The following is a 19,651-nucleotide window of genomic DNA, read 5'->3' as shown; positions in this document are numbered from 1 at the left end:
GGATGCTGCTGGGAGCAAATACCAACCTCTACTGGGACCAGGGTGGTACTACCCAACAAAAGTAAGCATCTGTACCATTATCTTAAAATCCCCACTTCTTAGAAGTTCTTTACAAGTGCAAAACCATGCATGAAAACTGTACTTGTTATAATAACACTGCTCATACTAACTTTAAACATAAATCGGTCAGTAAAGTCACTGTGTGAAGATGTGTTGTTGTGATTGGTTTAATAAAGAGCTGAATGACCAATAGTTAGGCAGGAGAAAATAGGCAGGACTTCCAGGTAGAGAGAGAATTTAGGACAAATCTAGGCATATGAGGGACATCAGCAAGACACTGAAGAAGTCGGACATATGGTACAGAGAAGAGGTAACCGAGCCATGTGGCAGAATGTAGATTAATAAAAACAGGTTAATTCAAGTTATAGAGCTAGTTGGGGAAAAGCCTAAGCAAAGGCCAAGCTTTCACAATTAATAGTAAGTCTCCATGTCTTTATTTGTGAGCTGGCTGCCCAAAAGAAAGTCCGACTACAGTATAGGACTGCTTGACATTTGAACATTCAGACCAGGAAATGCTGAGCACAGTAAAAAAAAAAAGAGAGAGAGAGAGAGAGAGAGGGAGAGAAAGCGAGAGAGAGAGAGAGAGGGAGAGAAAGAGAGAGAGAGAGAGAGAAAGGCTGCCATCTGCATACTGAAATGGAAGTCTCTCGAGAATACAATGTTAGAGGAAAAGGTAATGTGATTTACTATGCACTCAGACGTTCAAAGGTTTCCAAGATGGTCCCTTGGCACCCTTGTTTCTGGGCCTGTGCATGGTGAGGCAGGGCATCTGACAGAGAGCATGTGGTAGACCAAAGCGATTCACAGGAGGCAGAGAAAATGAGAAAGGAAGGCAAAGGAACAAGACATACCCTTCAAAGACATGCCGCTGGTCACCCAACTTCCTACATCTCGGTTCCATTTCCAAATAATACAAACAGTTAGGAACTAATCAATGGATCAGTCCATTGCGAAAGAAGGCACTCTCATAATCAAATCACCTTTCTCTATTACCATCACCTGAGGACCAAGCCTTCAACAAGTGAGCCTTTTTTGGGAGAGACTCTGTATCTGAACAGAAACAGATGCTAAGGACAATGAGAAACACAATCAGGTAGAACCTCTCTCTAGTCCCTTGATTCATGGGTGTGCTGCCAGGCATCTCCAAACTGTACCAGCAGCTGTCCTTCCTGAGAGCCTCTGATCACAGGGTGTTCCCCAGACATCGTCTGGCCCCTGTGGTTAAAAGCAAGGGCAAGTTTTACTGTCTACTCATGAGACAGGCTTTGAGGCTAGGTTCCTGGTTTCTATTGAGTGGTTATTTTAAGCTTTGGTTTTCTTCATTTGAAGATGAAATGCTATTCTTATCCTGGCGTTAGTTAGTTTTTTGTCAATGTGACAAGCTAGAGCCATTTGGGAAGGTCTGTGGGCAAGCCTTAGGGCATTTTCTTGACTAATCATTAATGACTGATGTGGGTGGGCTCATCCAAGTGTGCGCAGTGCCAACCGTGGATAGGTGACAAGTGATATAAGAAAGCAGGCTGAACAAGCCATGGGGAGCAAGCCAGTAAGTAGTGTCCCTCCATGGTCTTGCTTCAATTTCTGCTAGCAGGTTCCTACTTGAGGTCTGCCCTGACTTCCTTCGATAATGAACTGTGATATGGGCAAATAAGAGAAATAAACCCTCTCTTCCCCGTTAATTTCAGTCATGGCAGTTTATCTCCATGACAGAAGCCCAACTAAGATGGCCTGAAAGGGTTTTGTGGACATTTAATGAAATAACAGGAAACAGGCTCTGCACCATGCTGGGGACAAGTATCCAAGCCAAAAACCGATATATATCAACTTAACACAGAAAACAGCATGGGGCACCACCAGAAAGCATCAACCAGCATACACACCAAGGATGCATACCCTTCCTAGGATGTTCACATAGGAAAAGTCCTCAAGTTCGTAACTATCTTTTCAGTGAGGGTCTGCTGAAAGGACAAGACAACAGATCGGATTGAGATGATCCCTTGATTATATAATAGATGAACTTACTCAAAATGGCATCTAGTAATTTCTTCCTCCTGCCTATATGTAGGCAGAATAGGTGCTGGAGATGTGGCTCAGTGGGAGAATGCTTGCCTACTATGTGCAAGGCCCTGGATTAGATCTGCAGCATTAGGGAAAAAAAAATAAAACATGAAGAATTTTTATCTTCATCATAATGTATTTTGTTTTAATTTTTTAGAATTTTTTATTTTATGTGTTTGTTTTTTTTATGCATGTATATGCAACATGTGTGTGCCTGGTACCCATGGAAGTTGGAAGAATGTCTTTGATCCCTTGAACTGGAGTGTGTCTTAGTTAGGGTTTCTATTACTGTAAAGAGACACCATGACCATGGCAACTCTTATAAAGAAAACATTTAATTGAGGTGGCTCGCTTACAGTTTCAGGGGTTCAGTCCATTATCATCACGATGAGGAGCATGGTGGCGTGCAGGCAGACGTGGTGCTAGAGCTGAGAGTCCTACATCTTGCAGGCAACAGGAAATTGACTGACTGTCACACTGAGGGAAGCCTGAGAAAAAGACCTCAAAACCCGCCCCCACAGTGACACACTTCCTCCAACAAGGCCACACCTCCTAAAAGTGCCACTCCCTTTGGGGCCATTTTCTTTCAAACCCCCACAGCATGACTGCTATCCACCATGTGGGTGCTGGGATCCAAACTCAGGTCCCCAGCAAGAGCAGCCGAGTGTTTTTAACCACCAAACCATCTCTCTAGCCTGCCATGATATATTTTAAAGATACAAAACTTAGAGAATATTTTTCAACATTACTTTCCAAATAAGTTTTTATAGGCCCCTTAATTTTTACAGGTTCCTCATGACCTGACCAATAGTTTACTAAATGTCATAATAAACTCTGTGCCTAGTGTTATACACATCTGTCACATGTCCATTCTGTGTGTGTACAACACGTGTGACTGCAGGTGCATGCATGCCATGGCTCACACATGCCATGGCTCACACATGCCATGGTGCACCTGCAGAAGTGAGAAAGAAACTTTACAGGAGTCAGTCCTTGCCTCGCACCTTGCCTGAGGCAGGCCTCTCCTGCTGTCTGCTGCCATGATTCACAGTCAGGCTAGTTGCTCAGGAGCTTCCAGGGGATTCTCTTGTCTCTGTCTAACACCTCGCTGTAGGAGTTCGAGGATTACACAGTGTTAGAACCACTGTGAGGGCTTTGACACGGGCTCTGGAGACCTGAACTTGGGTTGTTTTGCTTGCATCTACAGAGCCATTTCTCCAGCCCCCATATTTTTACCATCGTAAATATTCTGTATTAAAAGTTTACTTTCTGTACCTAAACATGAAGAAATTCATGTTCAGCTAGACATTAATAGCCTACCCCCAAAGCAGTAATGAGGTGAAACAAGATGCTCCATGACATAGAGTGAAGAGGCTGTTCATCTACGGACAGAAACACCGATGCCGTCCATAGACACTTGGATTGAAGAGAAACCTGCTGTCATACTGGCATCCCACTTGACAACACAGCCATCCAGATCAGAATACAACATGAGAACTACAGGGTAAAAAGCGAAACATTTTGTTCAGTGTTTCATCACTTCAGTTGGTCATGGCATTCAAGTAAGTCCCTTCTCCAAGCTTAGACATAAAGTATATTGTTCAAAGTCTACATCTACAAAAGTGCCATTAAAGATTCTGTCTAGATAGAAATGGGCACAAAAGCTCAGCTAACAAAGTACTTCTTTATCCTTTGTCTCAGATCTGTGGGAAAATTCTTCTGCAAACAGCTTGATTTTGTCCTCTAGCCTGTTTGCCTCATGCACCCATTTACAGTTCAAGCCAAGCTGCCCTGTGACAAAATCTGTATCTATACTATTAGCTTCATTACTTAATATTTGTTTCTTGTCTCATATTTGGTCATCCTCAAATTGCTCCCCACCCCTTTTTTTCTTTCTTTCTTTTTTTTTTTTTTTTTCCAGAGCTGAGGATCGAACTCAGGGCCTTGCACTTGCTAGGCAAGCGCTCCACCACTGAGCTAAATCCCCAACCCCCCTTTTTTATATATAATTTATTTGTGCATTGGTGTGAAAGTGTCAGATCCCCTGGAACTGGAGTTACAGACAGTTGTGAGCTGCCATGTGGGTGCTGGGAATTGAACCCGGGGCATCTGGAAGAACAGCCAGTGCTCTTAACCACTGAGCTATCTCTCCAGCCCCTCTTTTTTCTTTCTTTTTTTGGTTTTTCCAGACAGGGTTTCTCTGTGTAGTTTTGGTGCCTGTCCTGGATCTTGCTCTGTAGACCAGTCTGGCCTAGAACTCACAGAGTTTTGCCTGGCTCTGCCTCCCCAGTGCTGGGTGTGTGCGCCACCACCGCCTGGCATCAAATTGCCTTTTATAATGTATTACATGGCACAATTAAAATAATCTCGAGAATTTACAGGCAACTGTAGCTTTATTTATTCTAGATTCACTGAAAGCTTGTCAACATTGTGAACAGCCATCTTCAGTCTACCTTGCGTCCTCATATATCCCTGGATGGTGTTAATGGGTGCTTCTGACTGTGACAGTGAGGGACCGATGCTGACTCCATGCAGTCTACACTCTTGAGACAAGAGACCAGCTGAAGACAGGGGTGGTGGTGCACACCTGTAATCTCAGCACTCAGGAGACTAGGACAGAAGGACTCTGAAGTTCCAGGCCAGCCTGGGTTAAATAGGGAGACTCATTGTAACAAAACCAACCAAGCAAGCAAACAATCGAAGTGGAAGGGGATCCAGAGACACAAATCACTCTCCATCAGGGCACATGAGGAAACACAAGTTCACCTGTCAGCGGACCCACCAATATTCTTGATGTTAGGCAACAGCTACCTTAAACTTCTCAAGGAAACAGTGCGGCCTGAGATTCCAATGGAAACCTGTTAATATCAGTGAGACAATTATTTTATTGTCTCTCAACCCCAAATCCCTGTTCCTCAGCCATGCTTTGTGGGGTTGGAGCAGGGCACTGAGGAGAATATGAGGGAGAATTTCTCTCCTCTCTCAGACTTCAGGAGTTCTTGCCAGCTGTGTGCAGGATGGCCAGTGACTCCACTGTCCCAGGAACTTCACCAGCACTCCAGCTCATGCCAGCCAACCTGTTCCACTGGCATCACTGAACGCTGCCATCATCCAGGGGTCTGAACCTCAGCTTTGGGGAAGGAGGCCTTTGCAAGCTTGTCTTCCACTGAGTCTCCTTCCCTCCGCTCTGCACAGCTCCTCTTCCTACAGTCTTTGGCCCCGCCACCCCAGCCTTTCAGTTATGCTGCTGTAACTAGTTAACGACTCTTCCTCGTAAACATCCCAGGTTAAGGTCCTAGTGTGGTGTAGTGTCTGTCTCCCGACTAGATCATGAATAACTAAGTAGGCAGATGCTAGAGAATGCTCTTGCACTGGGCATCCTTAACATTTTTAGCCTGAAAAGAGGGCCCCATGTGTGAGGCAGAAAAGGCAAAGCCCTGTGGCATCCCTGCAAGCTGAGTCAGGCTGCTTGCACAACTTGTGACTTGTGAGTCCACGTGAAATTGGTACATGGAAACAGAACCTGCCCTTCAGTGTACCCTGTGACCTCACGGTGCTGGGACCCTGCTCATGTCTACCACTCACTGCAGCATGGAGACCCAATTCAAACCACACAGACAAAGTAAGTGACCAAATATTCCTATCAAATTCCTAAACTATCAGTACCTTCCCCAAAAGCAGAAAATCAGCTCCAATGAAAAGAGTGTATGTGGCACAACAAAGAGGAAAATATAATTTTTTAAATTTATTCTAAGACTCATTTATTTTTTGTGTATGAGTATTTGCCTGTACACACACACACACACACACACACACACACACACACACACACACACACACACTATGAGGCAGAGAGAGGGAGTCTTGGAATAGCAAGAGTCTCTTAAACCCTCAAAACCTGCCCTCAGTGATGCACCCTCCAACAAATCCTCCCCAAGCAGTTCCACCAACTGGGGACCAAGTGTTTAACTATATGAGCTTATGGGGGTCCATTCTCATTCAAATTTCCACAGTATTAAGTATGTATGGAATATAATGAAAGGACATAGTCATAGTGGTGGTCAGACGTGTAAGTGGTGAGGAGACAAAAATACACATGTGAAATAAAGTCAGTATTTTAATAAACGTTAAAAGGGGGGGGGCTTCTTTCAGTAAAAGTAAGAAAACTAAATCCAAGCCCAAGGACTGGCCTGCAGTCGGTCAAGGCCGGGGTCTTGACAAGGCCAGGTCAAGATGCCCGCAGCACAGGCCAGAAGCCGGTGCAATTCCAGGAAAGTCCTTGAGTAACACATGCTGAAGGCAAAGTGCAAAACCCAGGGCTTAAAACCTGATAAGGCTAGGAGACCAAGGAAGCACAGTCTAAACACAGCCAAGGACAGCTTGGTGATGCCGAGGGGACAGGGCAGGAAACAGCACATATAAGCCATACATACCCACACACCAGCCTCCAGACATAGGGCATGTTCCAAATTTCAACCAGGTATAATCAGTTTACTCCAAGGTAGGAACCTCCTTGAAACAGCCAACCATTGAACAAACCCTTTGCTTTGAAGTATACACGGCAAGTATTCAGATACTCACACACAAACACGATATTCAGATAGCGACACAAAAATAACTGAAGCAATTGCCACTGTAAGATCAGAGCACAGGGTGTGACAGAAGAGATCTCGAAAGGGAAGGGGTCACAAGAGAAAGTTACTTGGATGAGAATTCTTGTATTTTGGCACATTAGCTGTGCAACCTTGGATAAGAGTGGAAGCTAGGTTATTTATCTTTTGAAAACTGAGTTAAAGATGGCATAGCTCAGGTTGTTATAACGAATACATCACAGCCATATAACTTATCTAACATGTGCCTCTTGGTTCTGGAGGCTGAAAGTCTAAAGCCAAGGTTGCAGCAGACATACTGAATAATGAAAACTCCTTCCCCACACGAGGAAAGAGGAAGCAAGCTCTTTCTTGTTCCCTCTTACCCAGGTATGGAGTCCATCAGTGTAGGCTCACTTTGGGGCTTTAGAAGGCTCCTCAGAAGTGTGGATGGCTGTCCACTTTAGCAGCCACCTGTGGGTGTGGCCATGAGAGCTTCTAGGTTTCTACAGTGAATATACATTACTTGCAAATAGAAACAATTCTTTGGTTTTTGTTGTCTGGGCTTTTTTTTTTTTTCCTTTATGAGACAGGGTCTCTAAGTCAGCTGTCCTGGGGCTTGCTATTAGACCAGGCTGGCCTCAAACTCAGATATGCTTGCCTCTGCTTCCCAAGTGCTGGGATTAAATATGTGTGCTATGCCCAGCTGAAATAATTATTTTCTTTAGATGAACTCTCTGTAAAATCTTAAGGCAGAATAGCTTGAGACCCCATGGTAGCAGTATGCAGCATATGGATGTGATGGCTGTATACAGCTCCTGTCTGAGGCTTTCCAGGGACACACATCCCAGAAAGCCAAGGAACTGCCCAAGCATAGCCCAAATGGGGACACATTGCTTGTAAAATAACATAACATTTAAAAGTATATGATATTCTGTAAGGCAGAAAAGTAGGGCGCTGTCTCTGAAAAGACAGAGATGATTGTATTTGTCCCCTCAGCTTTCTGGGAAGATCTTGGTCACTTTCTTAAAGTGACAGATAACAGAATAAAGCAATTTTGTTAAAGACAAAATCTCACTATGTGACTCAGGCTAGCCTCAAACTCTCCATCATCTTTCCCTAGTATCCCAATTGCTGGGTTTGCAGGTATACACCATCGTGCATCGCTTAGAATTTTCTTTTTAAATGTTAAAGAGGAAGTAAATGTAAGCAGGGCTGACGTGGCCTAGAAAGGCTCCACAGCTGAGGTGAAGCTGAGATGGAAAAGCACACACGGAGAAGAGAGAGGCTTTCTGCCCACAGGTAAGTGGGCGACGAGTTAGAAAAGAATGGATTCAGCAGGAGGTCCCTGACAGATTGGGTGATGGGCAATGGTAACAAGTGATTGAAGGGTCCTATTCCCAAGTTCACTAACTCTTCTCATAGCCAGAGCCTAGTGTCTAGTCTACAGTATTTAGGGCGCTCTCAACAACATGGCACCCACCTATATACCATTGGGCTCTAAAGGCCACTGAGGTGGAGTACTTGGGGAAGCTGAGGCTATGACCAGAGCAGGCCTGAAGTAACTTTGTTGCAGGCCCCACAGTAGGTCAGGTGGTAGACAGTAGGAGCCATCAGCATAGTAAGGCTCTGGGAAAGCTGGGAAAGAACAGCAAAACAACAAACAAAACAAAACAAAACAGAAGAGGGCAGCAGGATGTGAGAGCAAAGGGACCAAAGTTGGGAACAAGTTGACTCCTATGGGGTCACAAGACTATAAAACAGCTTACTCTCCAGAGCAATCCAGCAACACCTTGGCAGCAATTCAAGATAGGTAACCCCCAACTCAGAAGCACAAATGTACACATGATGACACAAAAGAATGTGTGTGGCAAGTCTGCTAGACACAGCTGAGCATGAGGAACAATCTTACTGCTCTCACCTCTTAGGAGCAGCAAACCAGCTGGAGCCACCATTTCTTTCCGAGCCATCAGAACAGCTAAGGGAGGCGAGCAGTTCTGAAAGTACTGTCTGACTCGACTGTGCGTGTGCAGTTGAGGGAAGGCCGCTCAGGACCTAGGAGCCTTCTGGGAACAACCTGGCCTACAATTCCCCTGGCCTCAGGAAGCCAGTGCTGGTGACTCTTCATCCTTGTATCTGCATGCCCAGATATGATGTCTGAGCAAACTGCCCTACCAAATCTCTCCCCCAGGGATGCAAGCTGGCAGAGATGCAAGCTGGCAGAGATGCATGCCCACACTCTATCAAGTGGCTAAGGGCTGACGTCTAAACCTTGGTCCTAACCAGTTCCAGAGATGAAAGGTGGTGCAAAGAGGAATGAGCACATGGACATTGCAGGCTTGAAATGATAGCATACATGCCTAGTGGCATAACCTACCCTCCTCCTGCTCCAGTGAGTGATCCATGTCCTGGTAGGAGTGCTCCCCTCCTCTGGAACCAGGACTTCTAGACCAGCAGAAGTTAAGGTGGTGGGAACAGGGAGCATCACTAGGGGTGACAGTGAGTGGAACCATCCTGTTTCACCCCTTGATTCCTGGATCTATGAATCCTAGCTGTGGGACAAACTGTACCATGCTGATACCTAATTGGTGCTCTGTGTCTTCAAGAGACCATTCCTTTGTTCTATCAGCCCAGCTGCCTCAGGATGGTGGGGAACATGGTAAAATGAATGGATTCCATGAGTATGGGCCCACTGCCATACTTCTCTCGCTGTGACGTAAGTTCCTCGGTTAGAATACCAAATACAGTGTGGAATACCAAGGCTGTGGGTAAGGCATTCTCTGAGTCCATGGATGGTAGTTCTGACAGAAGCATCACATGCAGGAAAGACAAATCCATAAGCAGAATTAATATCTACTCCACTAAGGACTACACATTGCCCTTCTATGAAGGGAGTATTTCAATGTACTAACCAGGTACGAAGGTGCAGGCTGTTCACCTCAGGGAATGGTGCCATACTGGGGCTTAATTTTGGTTTCTATTGTTGGCAGATATGGCATTCAGCAGCAGTTGTAGCCAGGTCAGCCTTGGTGAATGGAAGTTCATGTTATTGAGCCCATGTATATCCTCCATCTCTGCCACAGGGCCACTCTGCTCATGGGCCTACTGAGTAATGACAGGAATGGCTGGGGAAAGAGGCTGACTGTCCCCAGACTAGACCATCCTATCTACTGGGTTATTAACTCCTCCGTTGAAGTCACTGTTTGATGAGCATTTACATGGGACAGGAGAATCTTTATACCCTTTGCCCTTTTGGAGAGTTCTATCCACATACTTCTTTCCCAGGTATCTTCCTTACCAATTTTCCAATCATGTCCTTTCCAAGGCCCTGACCATCCAGCAATCCACAAATCAGTGAGCAATCACACATCTAGCCATTTCTCCTTCCAAAAGAAGTATGACCAAGTGTACTGCCGGAAGTTCAGCATTGCCCAGTAAAGCAAGGTTTCACTTCAGTGATGCTAAGCTCTTGTTAATCATGGCTGATTCTTCATCCCTAGCTGACCAGAACCACAGACTATTAATTCAAAATATCAAAGGACCCTGACAGTCTTTAAGCTTCCCTCTGAACTTTACAAGCCAGGCCACCATCATCTGCACTGTTCTCGGTATTATCTTCCAAGTTCCCACTTGGAATAGCCCACTGAGCTCTCAATACTCAATGGCTTTCTAGCCCAAGGCTCCAAAGTCCCTCCCCCATACAACATGGTCAGCTCTGTCACAACAGTACTCCATTTCTGGGGCTAATTCTGTCTAGTTTGGGTTACTATTGCTGTGATGAAACACCATGACCAAAAGCAACTTGGGGAAGAAAGGGTCTATTTGGTTCACATATCCTGAATTACAGTCCACGGGAGGAAGCCAAGGCAGGAACCTGGAGTGGATCTGATGCAGAAGCCACAGAGGGGAGCTGCTTACCGGCTTGCTCCTCACAGCTTGCTCAGCCTGCTTTCTTATAGAACCCAGGACCACCAGCCCAGAAGTGGCACCACCTACAGTGGTCTGCCCCCAGCTCTCCCAATTCCCATTAATCTCTAAATAAGAAGATGGGGGTTGGGGATTTAGCTCAGTGGTAGAGCGCTAGCCTAGCAAGTGCAAGGCCCTGGGTTCGGTCCTCAGCTCTGAAGAAAAAAAAAAAAAAAAGACAAAATAACAAAGAAAATGCCTAACAGGCTTGCCTGACTAAAGCCATATTGAATGGAGGCATTTTCCTCAATTGGGGCTCCTTCCTCTCAGAAGACTTTGGCTTGTGTCAAGTTGGCACAAAACTAGCCAGGACAACCTGTCTGAGAGGAGTTGGGCCAAGGATGTAGGTGTCTGAATATCAAAAAGATGCAAAACAAAACAAAACAAAAAAAAAACCAGAAAGGTAGTAAGAATTCCAAGACAAAAATGTAGGTAAAATAAGCAGAACCTCTCATGAGTTAACTTCTTTGTTGATCATGCAAGTAAAAAGAAAGCACAGAGGTTCTGACTGGGCCTCACAGCTCACGTGGATCAGCTGCCCCATGCCACCTGGGAGGACTCCTGTCCCCTGTAGGGGTTGGTAATGAGGAAATAAATCACACCACGTGTGAGATCTCCCCAGTGCTCAAGGAACAGTACTACAAGCCAAGATAACCTAACTCAGACTACCTCTTCCCTTTCCCCAAGTTTTCATGATCCCAGTTATACAGGCATATAAAACAGGTATTCACCAGGAAGTCATAAAGAAATTTCTCTTAACAATTCTTTGGCCCATCCATGGTGGTGCATGCCTTTAATCCCAGCACTCAGGGGGCAGATGCAGGGGGGATTTCTGAGTTTGAGACCAGCCTGATCTACAGAGCAAGTTCCAGGACACGTAGGGCAACACAGAGAAACCCTGTCTTCAAAACAACAACAATAACAAAAGCAAAATAGACAAAATCTTTGGTATAAGTTCACCATTTACTAAGAACAAAAGCAAATTAGAACACAAAGAGATAGATGTGCATTTTTTGTTTGTTTGTTTTGTTTGTCTCACTCTGTAGACCAGGCTGTCCTCCAACTCACAGGAATCCACCTGCTCCTGCGCCTCTCCAGCGCTGGAATTAAAGGTGTGCACCACCACCACCTGGTGCCTATTTACTTTTAAAAATTAAATCTTGGCTGAATATTTGATACTGCAGGACACAGAGCATCTTCAGTGTTTTTCAGGGTTAAGTGATACTTTGATTTTATAGTCATCAATGCTGAGAATGCTATTTGCATCAATATACAATAGAAGTATGTTTACAGCCATTTCAGAAACTATTGGAAATTCTAACCTAATTCTGCAAAGTTCATTTGATATTTTTAAATAAAACTCAAATCAGCACAAACATTCTAACACAATGTAATCTAAAGACATATTAATTTGATACCTGCTGAAAAAATAAATGATAGTAGGAAAGTATTAAAAAATTTGTTTTCTATAATTAAACCATTATGTTTCTATAGGCACAGAAAACTCTACATGTATAATAAAAACACTACAATTTATACCATATAACAGCCTTGAATCTGAGTTGAGGCTTTTCAGGCAGCATTCACTGGCCTTGCACGATGTGAGCTATATGCAGTATGAAGTGAAGGGAGCACGTTGTGTTCAGAACCAAAGCAGCAATGAAGTCTTGCAACATACCATGGGTGAGCACTACACTCATTATGCACATTCAGTTTTGAATTACTTTTTGGTCACTCTGCATTAAGAAATCTTTTACTTGCCGGGCGGTGGTGGCACACGCCTTTAATCCCAGCACTCGGGAGGCAGAGCCAGGCGGATCTCTCTGAGTTCGAGGCCAGCCTGGGCTACCAAGTGAGTTCCAGGAAAGGTGCAAAGCTACACAGAGAAACCCTGTCTCGGAAAAAAAAAACCAAAAAAAAAAAAAAAGAAGAAATCTTTTACTAGCCGGTGGAGGTGGCACATGCCTTTAATCCCAGCACTCAGGGAGGCAGAGGCAAGTGGATCTCTGTGAGTTCGAGGCCAGTCTGGTCTACAGAGTGAGTTCTAGGACAGCCAGAGATACACAGAGAAACCCTGTCTTGAAGAAAAAACAAATTTAAAAAAAGAAATCTTTTACTAATGCCAAATTTTTCACAATCCACACATTCAGTTACATGACCCCATATGGGGTTGTGACCCACAGCTAAAGAAGCTGGGACATAACCAACAAATTTAACTTCTATACCCTCTGCTGAGATCCTGAATCCTTGTAGCATTCTCCTTATAAAACTGTGGTTAAAGGATAAGCAAGGTAACATTTCCTATTCTCCATTTCATAACCTAACTTCTTCATCAGGCATCGTTACTTTCTAGTCAAGCACAGAGGGTGTTTGCTGCTGTTAGGTGGGGGGAGCTGGTACAGAGAGTTCCAATACCACAATCTGAATAGCTAAGAATAAGAATGCCAATGTCTCTGCCACGCACCACCCAACCACATTCCTAGCATTAGGATTAAAAAAAAAAAAAAAAAAAAAAAAAAGGATCAATTTTCCATGACAAAATCACAGGTTTCAAGATCTAGGGCAGAGTCATATAACAGCAATGTATCCTAAAATCTCCTAAGAGCTTTTGCAAAACACCTACATTATCCCCAAACTTAAGATGTTAAATTACTAGCTGTTTCTTCTGAGGTCAGACCAAAATGAATTCTAAGGCCATTTATTTGCCATATTTAGGATGCTCATGTGGGAGAAATGGCAAACATCTGTCTACAATACTTTCTGGAATTCTGACTATTTTTTCCTGGTCAGAAGGAAAGCATTAAGTTTCTACTGGAACACAAAATTTGTATTCTAGCACGGAACTTCATGACTGAGAATTTGTCCTTGTCACAGAGTTAACTATTGCTTATGCAATTCATTTTTTGTTTTGACAGGCATCTCATTTGCACATGCTGGCCTTGAATTTACCTCTGGAATGCCAGGATGATGGGCAGTGACTGCATGTGTACCATCACACCCTATTTATGCAGTGCTGGAGACCAAACCCTAGGCTTTGAGCATAACAGGCAAGCATGTTTCCAATGCGGCTACATTCCCAAGCCACCTCTGTATTTCTTTTTCTTCCTTTTTAAAGACAGGCCTTAGCTAGCCTGCCTCTGCCTGAGTGCTGGGATTCACACCTGGCAACTTATTTCTTGAAGAAAATGAAAGCCCATCATTTTTTATATACACTAAAGGATATCGAAATATGAGAAAATGGAGTAGTACTAACAAAAAAATACTTGAATGCTCATTAGAACATGGTTCCCATTTCTCAGTGAAGGTATAGGACATCCTTCCCATCTACATCCTACATCTACATCCCAGATCTCTCTTTCTTGTATTTGCTTATTTTTTTTTTTTGAGACAGGGTCTTTTTTTAGTTATTAATTTATTATTTATTTTCTGTGAATGAGTGTTTGTGTACCACATGCATGTCTGAGAGGCCTGCAGAGACCCAAAGAACATGTGTATTCTCTGGAACTGGAGTTATAGACGGTTGTAAGCTACCATGTGGGTGATGGGAATTAAACTGCAATGTTTTTGAAGAGCAGCCATTGAATGTTCTTTACCCCTGAGCCATCTTTCCAGAGACGGGGTCTTTTTATGTAGCCCTGGTTCATGTGGAACTCAGATTACCCTGCTTCTGCCTTCTCATTGCTGGGATTAAAGGCTTTTGCCACCACAATCAGCTTAAGACCACTTTTTGTTTCGTTTTTGTTTTTTGAGACAGAATCTCACTCTGTATGTAGCCTTGGCCAACCTGGTACTCAATATGTAGTATAGGCAATCCCCCTGCCTCAGCCCCCGAGGCACTAAGATTACAGGAGTATATATATCACTATACTTATTTTTTTATTTGTTTGTCTGTTTGTGGCGTTTCTAGCAGGGCGCTGAGGATCAAACTTGGGGCTTTGTGCATGCTAACAAGTGTTCTACTATCTGAGCAACAGCCAATTGACTCGGCACCAACAATTGCTCCAATCATCGAAGCCACTTCTACTGAAACACTAACTTTCAGGTAATAGAAAAGTCATCCCCTCGTGTTAACTTCTGAGTTTTGAAATAGCAAATTATGAGCCAATGAAAGTACACCTGCCCTAGACATTCAGCCCTCTGTAGTTTGGAGAGGACCCTCTAGGTGAGGTCTTAGATACCCTCTCCACTGTATGAGTGACAGAGTTGGACACTGTCAGTGTCAGAGCTGAAAGCATTTCTACTCCACAACTTAGCATGTGGGATAAAGCAAGCTGATACATAACTTTCTTCTACAAGGTTTTTAAATAAAGTTATGGCTCCAAGTGAAGATTCTCTAGAGATGATGCTAGATTTCAGTGTTGATCACCAACCATACAACTCATTCAGTGAACCAAAACAAACCAAGACTATCCAAGGTCAGAAAGCCAGTCACTGATTGACCTATGGATAACCAAATATCCCATCTATAAATGCTAAAAGTCCATTAAAATAAGAATGATAACTGAAGCCTACATCCACACAGTGCACTCACCCTGAAACTGCCACAGAGACACCCTCCTTTTCCTGCATCACTACAAGTGCCTTCTACACAAACAGAAGCATCTCCTCAATCCAGTCACAGTCAATGTGAGAACCATGATGTGAATCTTACTTCATTCTTACAAAATCCTGGAACTAAGTTTGTTTCTGCAAATGACGTCTATGGATGGGAGTATCATAAGCCCTGGTTTTAAAATAAACTTAAGACTGTGTGTGGTGGTGCACTCAGAGGCAGAGGCAGGCAGATCTCTGTAAGTCTGAGGCCAGCCTGGTCCATAGAATGAATTCCAGCCAGGGCAACACAGAGAAACCCTGTCTCAATAAACAAACAAAGAAACAAATAAATAAATACTAAACTTAAGGCTCAAAACTGAGACCTTTAGAGCAGAGGCCAGACTTCAGTGTTTACAACCGTATAACTCATTCAACTAACCGAGACCAATGGCACTGCTTCCTGGCTTGCCTCTCACGGTTGCTCACCCTGTATGAACGACTCAGGACCATCTGCTCAGGGGTGGCACTATCACAGTGGCATAGGCCCACCCCCACCAGTCAACCAAGACAATGCACCACAGGCTTGCTTACAGGCCAGTACTTTGGTGGCATTCTCTCAGCTGAGGTCCCCTCTTCTCTAGCTTGTGTCAAGTTGACAAAAAATGAGCCAGCTAGTGATGCATGAGAGACTGAAGATTCCAGGACATGCTGGTGTCTGTGTTCAGAAGGTAATAAGTGAGAGTTAGGACGACGTAACTAATGTAATTAATAATATCAACAGAATAAGAGAAAAGCAAATGAGCAGGGTGTGGTGATGTATGACTTTAATGCCAGCACTCGGGAGGCAAAGTTCCAGGGCAGCAGGGTCTACATAGTGACTTCTAGGCCAGCCAGGGTCATATAGTGAGACCCTGTCTCAAAAAAGAAAGTAATAAAGGAAAACAAATTATCATTTCAATTAATGCAAAATTTTGGTAAATTTTAACATATGTTTTTGTTTGTTTGTTTGTTTGTTTGAGACAGGGTTTCTCTGTGTAGTTTTGGTGCCTATCCTGGATCTCACTCTGAGAATCAGGCTGGCCTTGAACTCACAGAGATCCACCTGACTCTGCCTCTCAAGTTCTGGGATTAAAGGCGTGTGCCACCACAGCCTGGCAACATATGGTTTTAAAGAGAATGGGAGAACTCTCGCTTAACTCCTAGTTGCCATAGGAATAGATGGCAACTTAACATGTTAAAGGCATCTATAAAAACCAACAGCAAACAGTATACTTAAGGATGAGATTGTAAATGTTTTGCCTTAAGATTAAGAACAAGACAATAATATCTTCTCTTAACATGTATTTAACACTGCATTGGATGCTATAACCAATGTGATAATATGATAAAAAAAAGGGCAGAGATTTAAAAAGAAAAATTATTCATAGATAATCTGATCAAGTTTGTTAAAATATTAAGAAATGCAAAAAGCCAGTTGGAATAAGAAAAAGTGTTTTCAACGAGTTGTGTCGATTCATAGAATCTGTTACAATCCTTTATCTGAAGGGCAGAAACCACATTGTGCGTGTTCTACGACTCTGCCTGATGGAGGCACTTTGTAAACTTTGCTGTCATGTCTTTTTCCAGTGTTTTTGATATTCATAGATCCCCTGGACACCTTGGCTTTCTGTATTTAATCTTGGGAGGACTTTCAAATGATACAGGTGCCTTGAATATGACAGAGGGTTTCATGGTTCTTGGTGAACTGAACTCAGTATTCTGGGGTTCTAGATGATCAACAGCCACCTAAGCCTCCCTGAGCAAGTGGCTTCTGAGTTCCCTGCCTCAGGCCCAAGAAGCACATGGAAATTTGGACAAGAAGTAAGAACACAAAGTGTCCTTTTATTAAGAAAAGGAAAGAACTCCCAAGAGTAGAAGTGGCTACAATGGAAGAATAACTTTTTTTTAAGAGTCTCACTCTGTAGCTCAGGCTGGTCTCTAATTTGTGGCAACCCTCCTGCTTCAGCCTCCTGAGTACTGGGATTACAGAGGCACACCACTTTATTTAAGTCAATACTTAACCTTATAGCTCAGTTTGAGGTCAGCCTGGACTGTATACACAGTGAATTCTATGCCTACCTGGGCTATAGAATAAAACTGTGTCTCAAAACCAAAACCAAAAACAAACCAGACAGATGGAAAGAGTACAAACAGACTGGGATTACAGGAATCAATATAGTTCTTACTTCTATAAACCTGCATAACACTTGGAGATGAAACTAAAATGCTTCAGAAGTCATACAAGTAAGCTTTGGTTCTTGTCTAGTGCAGCCTTTTCAGGGTCTTTACAGGCAGAAGCAGCACCCTTTCCCACTAACTCCTCATACCCTGGCACTGCAGAAGCTTCTCTGCTTGTGCTGACTCAGACAGACAGGGCTAGCTGTGACTGGCTCATTTTGTCCTTACAATCTATCTCAGGAGCAGTTTCCTAAATGGAATACCCACAGGATGGCTGGAATTAAAAGGTTCAAAAAAGGATGTGGAGAAATCAGAAACACTGCTAATGGGAACGAAGAAGTAGTACCATGACTTTGGGAGACAGCTTGGTGCATCCTCAAATGACTAAACCTTGGAGTTACCATGTGATGCTGCAATTTGACTTCCTTGTCCATTACCAAAGAAATTAAAACATATGTTTACACAGAATCTTTTACATGAAATGCTCATGAACAGCATTATTTACAGCCAAATGGTATATACTGACAAATGAAGTATTTTTAGCTACAAATCATCCTTAGCTATATACAGAGTTCAAGTTCAGTCTTGGTTACATGAGATCCTGTTCCAAAAAAAACTGTATAACTGTTACTCTGAGCAAGTAAGTTCTGCAGTAATAATGTGAACCGTCTCCCAATGTTAGCACTGGTGTGCACCTGCTCACACCAAGGTTAGCACTGGTGTGCACCTGCTCACACCAATGTTAGCACTTGTGTGTACCTCCTCACACCAATGTTAGCACTGGTGTGCACCTGCTCACACCAACGTTAGCACTGGTGTGCACCTGCTCACACCAACGTTAGCACTGGTGTGCACCTGCTCACACCAATGTTAGCACTGGTGTGCACCTCCTCACAACAGCAGGCCTCCCTCGCTGCGCACTGCCTGGACGCCAGGTCCACTGTACACTGCCTCAGGAGGTCAAGCCCACACTACCTACCTCTCACTGTGCACTAACTCACAGTGTAAGGCCTCAGGGCACAGTGCACACCATGTCACCCCTCACTGTGGAGCACCTGGTCCACAGGCTTGCTTCCTAGTGCTCATCCAGGCCGTGTACCAGCCCCCTGAGCAGGAAGGACTGATTTGGTGCTCAGACAGGAATGCCGACACATCTTAAGGCCACATGTCATCTAGTATGGAGGTGCCAGGACCCCAGACACCTAGGTGGGGTACGGAGAAGGTCTGAGTCAAAGCCATTTTGGCGCAGTTTGGATTCTTCCTCCATCCTCTTAAAACAAAACAATGGAAACAGTGGACCCTTCAGAATTTTATTTGAAAGTTAACTTAGATTTTACTATTTCTAAAGACTCTGCTGGGTAGTCAGCAAAGCAACTCTTCATTACCTGAATAACACACAACACAAACCCTTACCAGCAAAACAGAATCTGGTCCAGATTACTGTCTTAGACCATAGAAGGAAATATGCCTTAGAAAATCATGCTTCTTACCTCAATGTCAAACACTTCCACAGTGCTATCCAAGAGTTTCACTCTGATACGCAGGTGCTTCTCCTGCATCCTGGGTGAGAGAGTCTGCTCCGGTTCCAGGGTACTCACTCCAACAGAAGTCTGGCCGCCCAAGCGCGTCCCTGAAGTCGGTAAAACTCTGTATGTTCCTTCTATCTCTCCCATTCTTCACTAGTTGAAAGTGGAGGAAACACTAAAACAAAAATACACTAAATAACTACATTATTTTTGTATTAAAGCAATGTAAAAAAAATGAACTCATAAGAACCCGCAATATGGTGTATTTAGCTTCTGAGTTTTAAATTATATTAACATAAGGAACATAAAGTTCTTCTTCTCCTATATGGTTGTAGCACTAAATGAATAAAACCCCTAGTAATATTTCAAGGTTCTCTGAGCCAGATGCATATATTAAGTCATTGAACATCCAAGAAGCCATTCATGAGTAACATCATTACCACTCACTTGGGACAGGGAGAAAATCCATGACTATCTCTCTTCCCAGAACTGCTCAGTACCCAAATGCTAATGATTTGGTCCAAGTGCTGGACAGTGTCCTTTCTAGTAAAAGTAACAGGAGAGCATCAACATATGTCTGGCATGGTCACAGTAATCTGAAGCAGCCATAGACTTGACTTTTACATTGGCTCAGTGTGCCAAGAAGGCCACAGGGATGAAGCTAAAGGACATGAAAACAGCCAGACTTGTCTTTGCCAGCTT

General features: G+C 43.7%; 1 protein-coding gene across 1 annotated transcript in view; it reads right to left on the bottom strand.

The window, feature by feature from the left end:
* Farp2 (FERM, ARH/RhoGEF and pleckstrin domain protein 2) overlaps positions 1–19,651 on the bottom strand; it is a 97,861-nt gene that overhangs the window by 63,227 nt on the left and 14,983 nt on the right. Inside the window, exon 2 of the mRNA XM_028890616.2 lies at positions 18,914–19,124. Coding sequence (XP_028746449.1) covers positions 18,914–19,096 — 183 coding nt within the window. The 5' untranslated portion in view covers positions 19,097–19,124. The remainder of the gene's footprint in view (positions 1–18,913; positions 19,125–19,651) is intronic.

This window comes from Peromyscus leucopus, chromosome 13, assembly GCF_004664715.2.
Source record: "Peromyscus leucopus breed LL Stock chromosome 13, UCI_PerLeu_2.1, whole genome shotgun sequence".
Taxonomy (NCBI): Eukaryota; Metazoa; Chordata; class Mammalia; order Rodentia; family Cricetidae; genus Peromyscus; species Peromyscus leucopus.
Note: the sequence above shows the minus strand (reverse complement) of the source record. Positions and strands in the feature narration are given on the sequence as shown.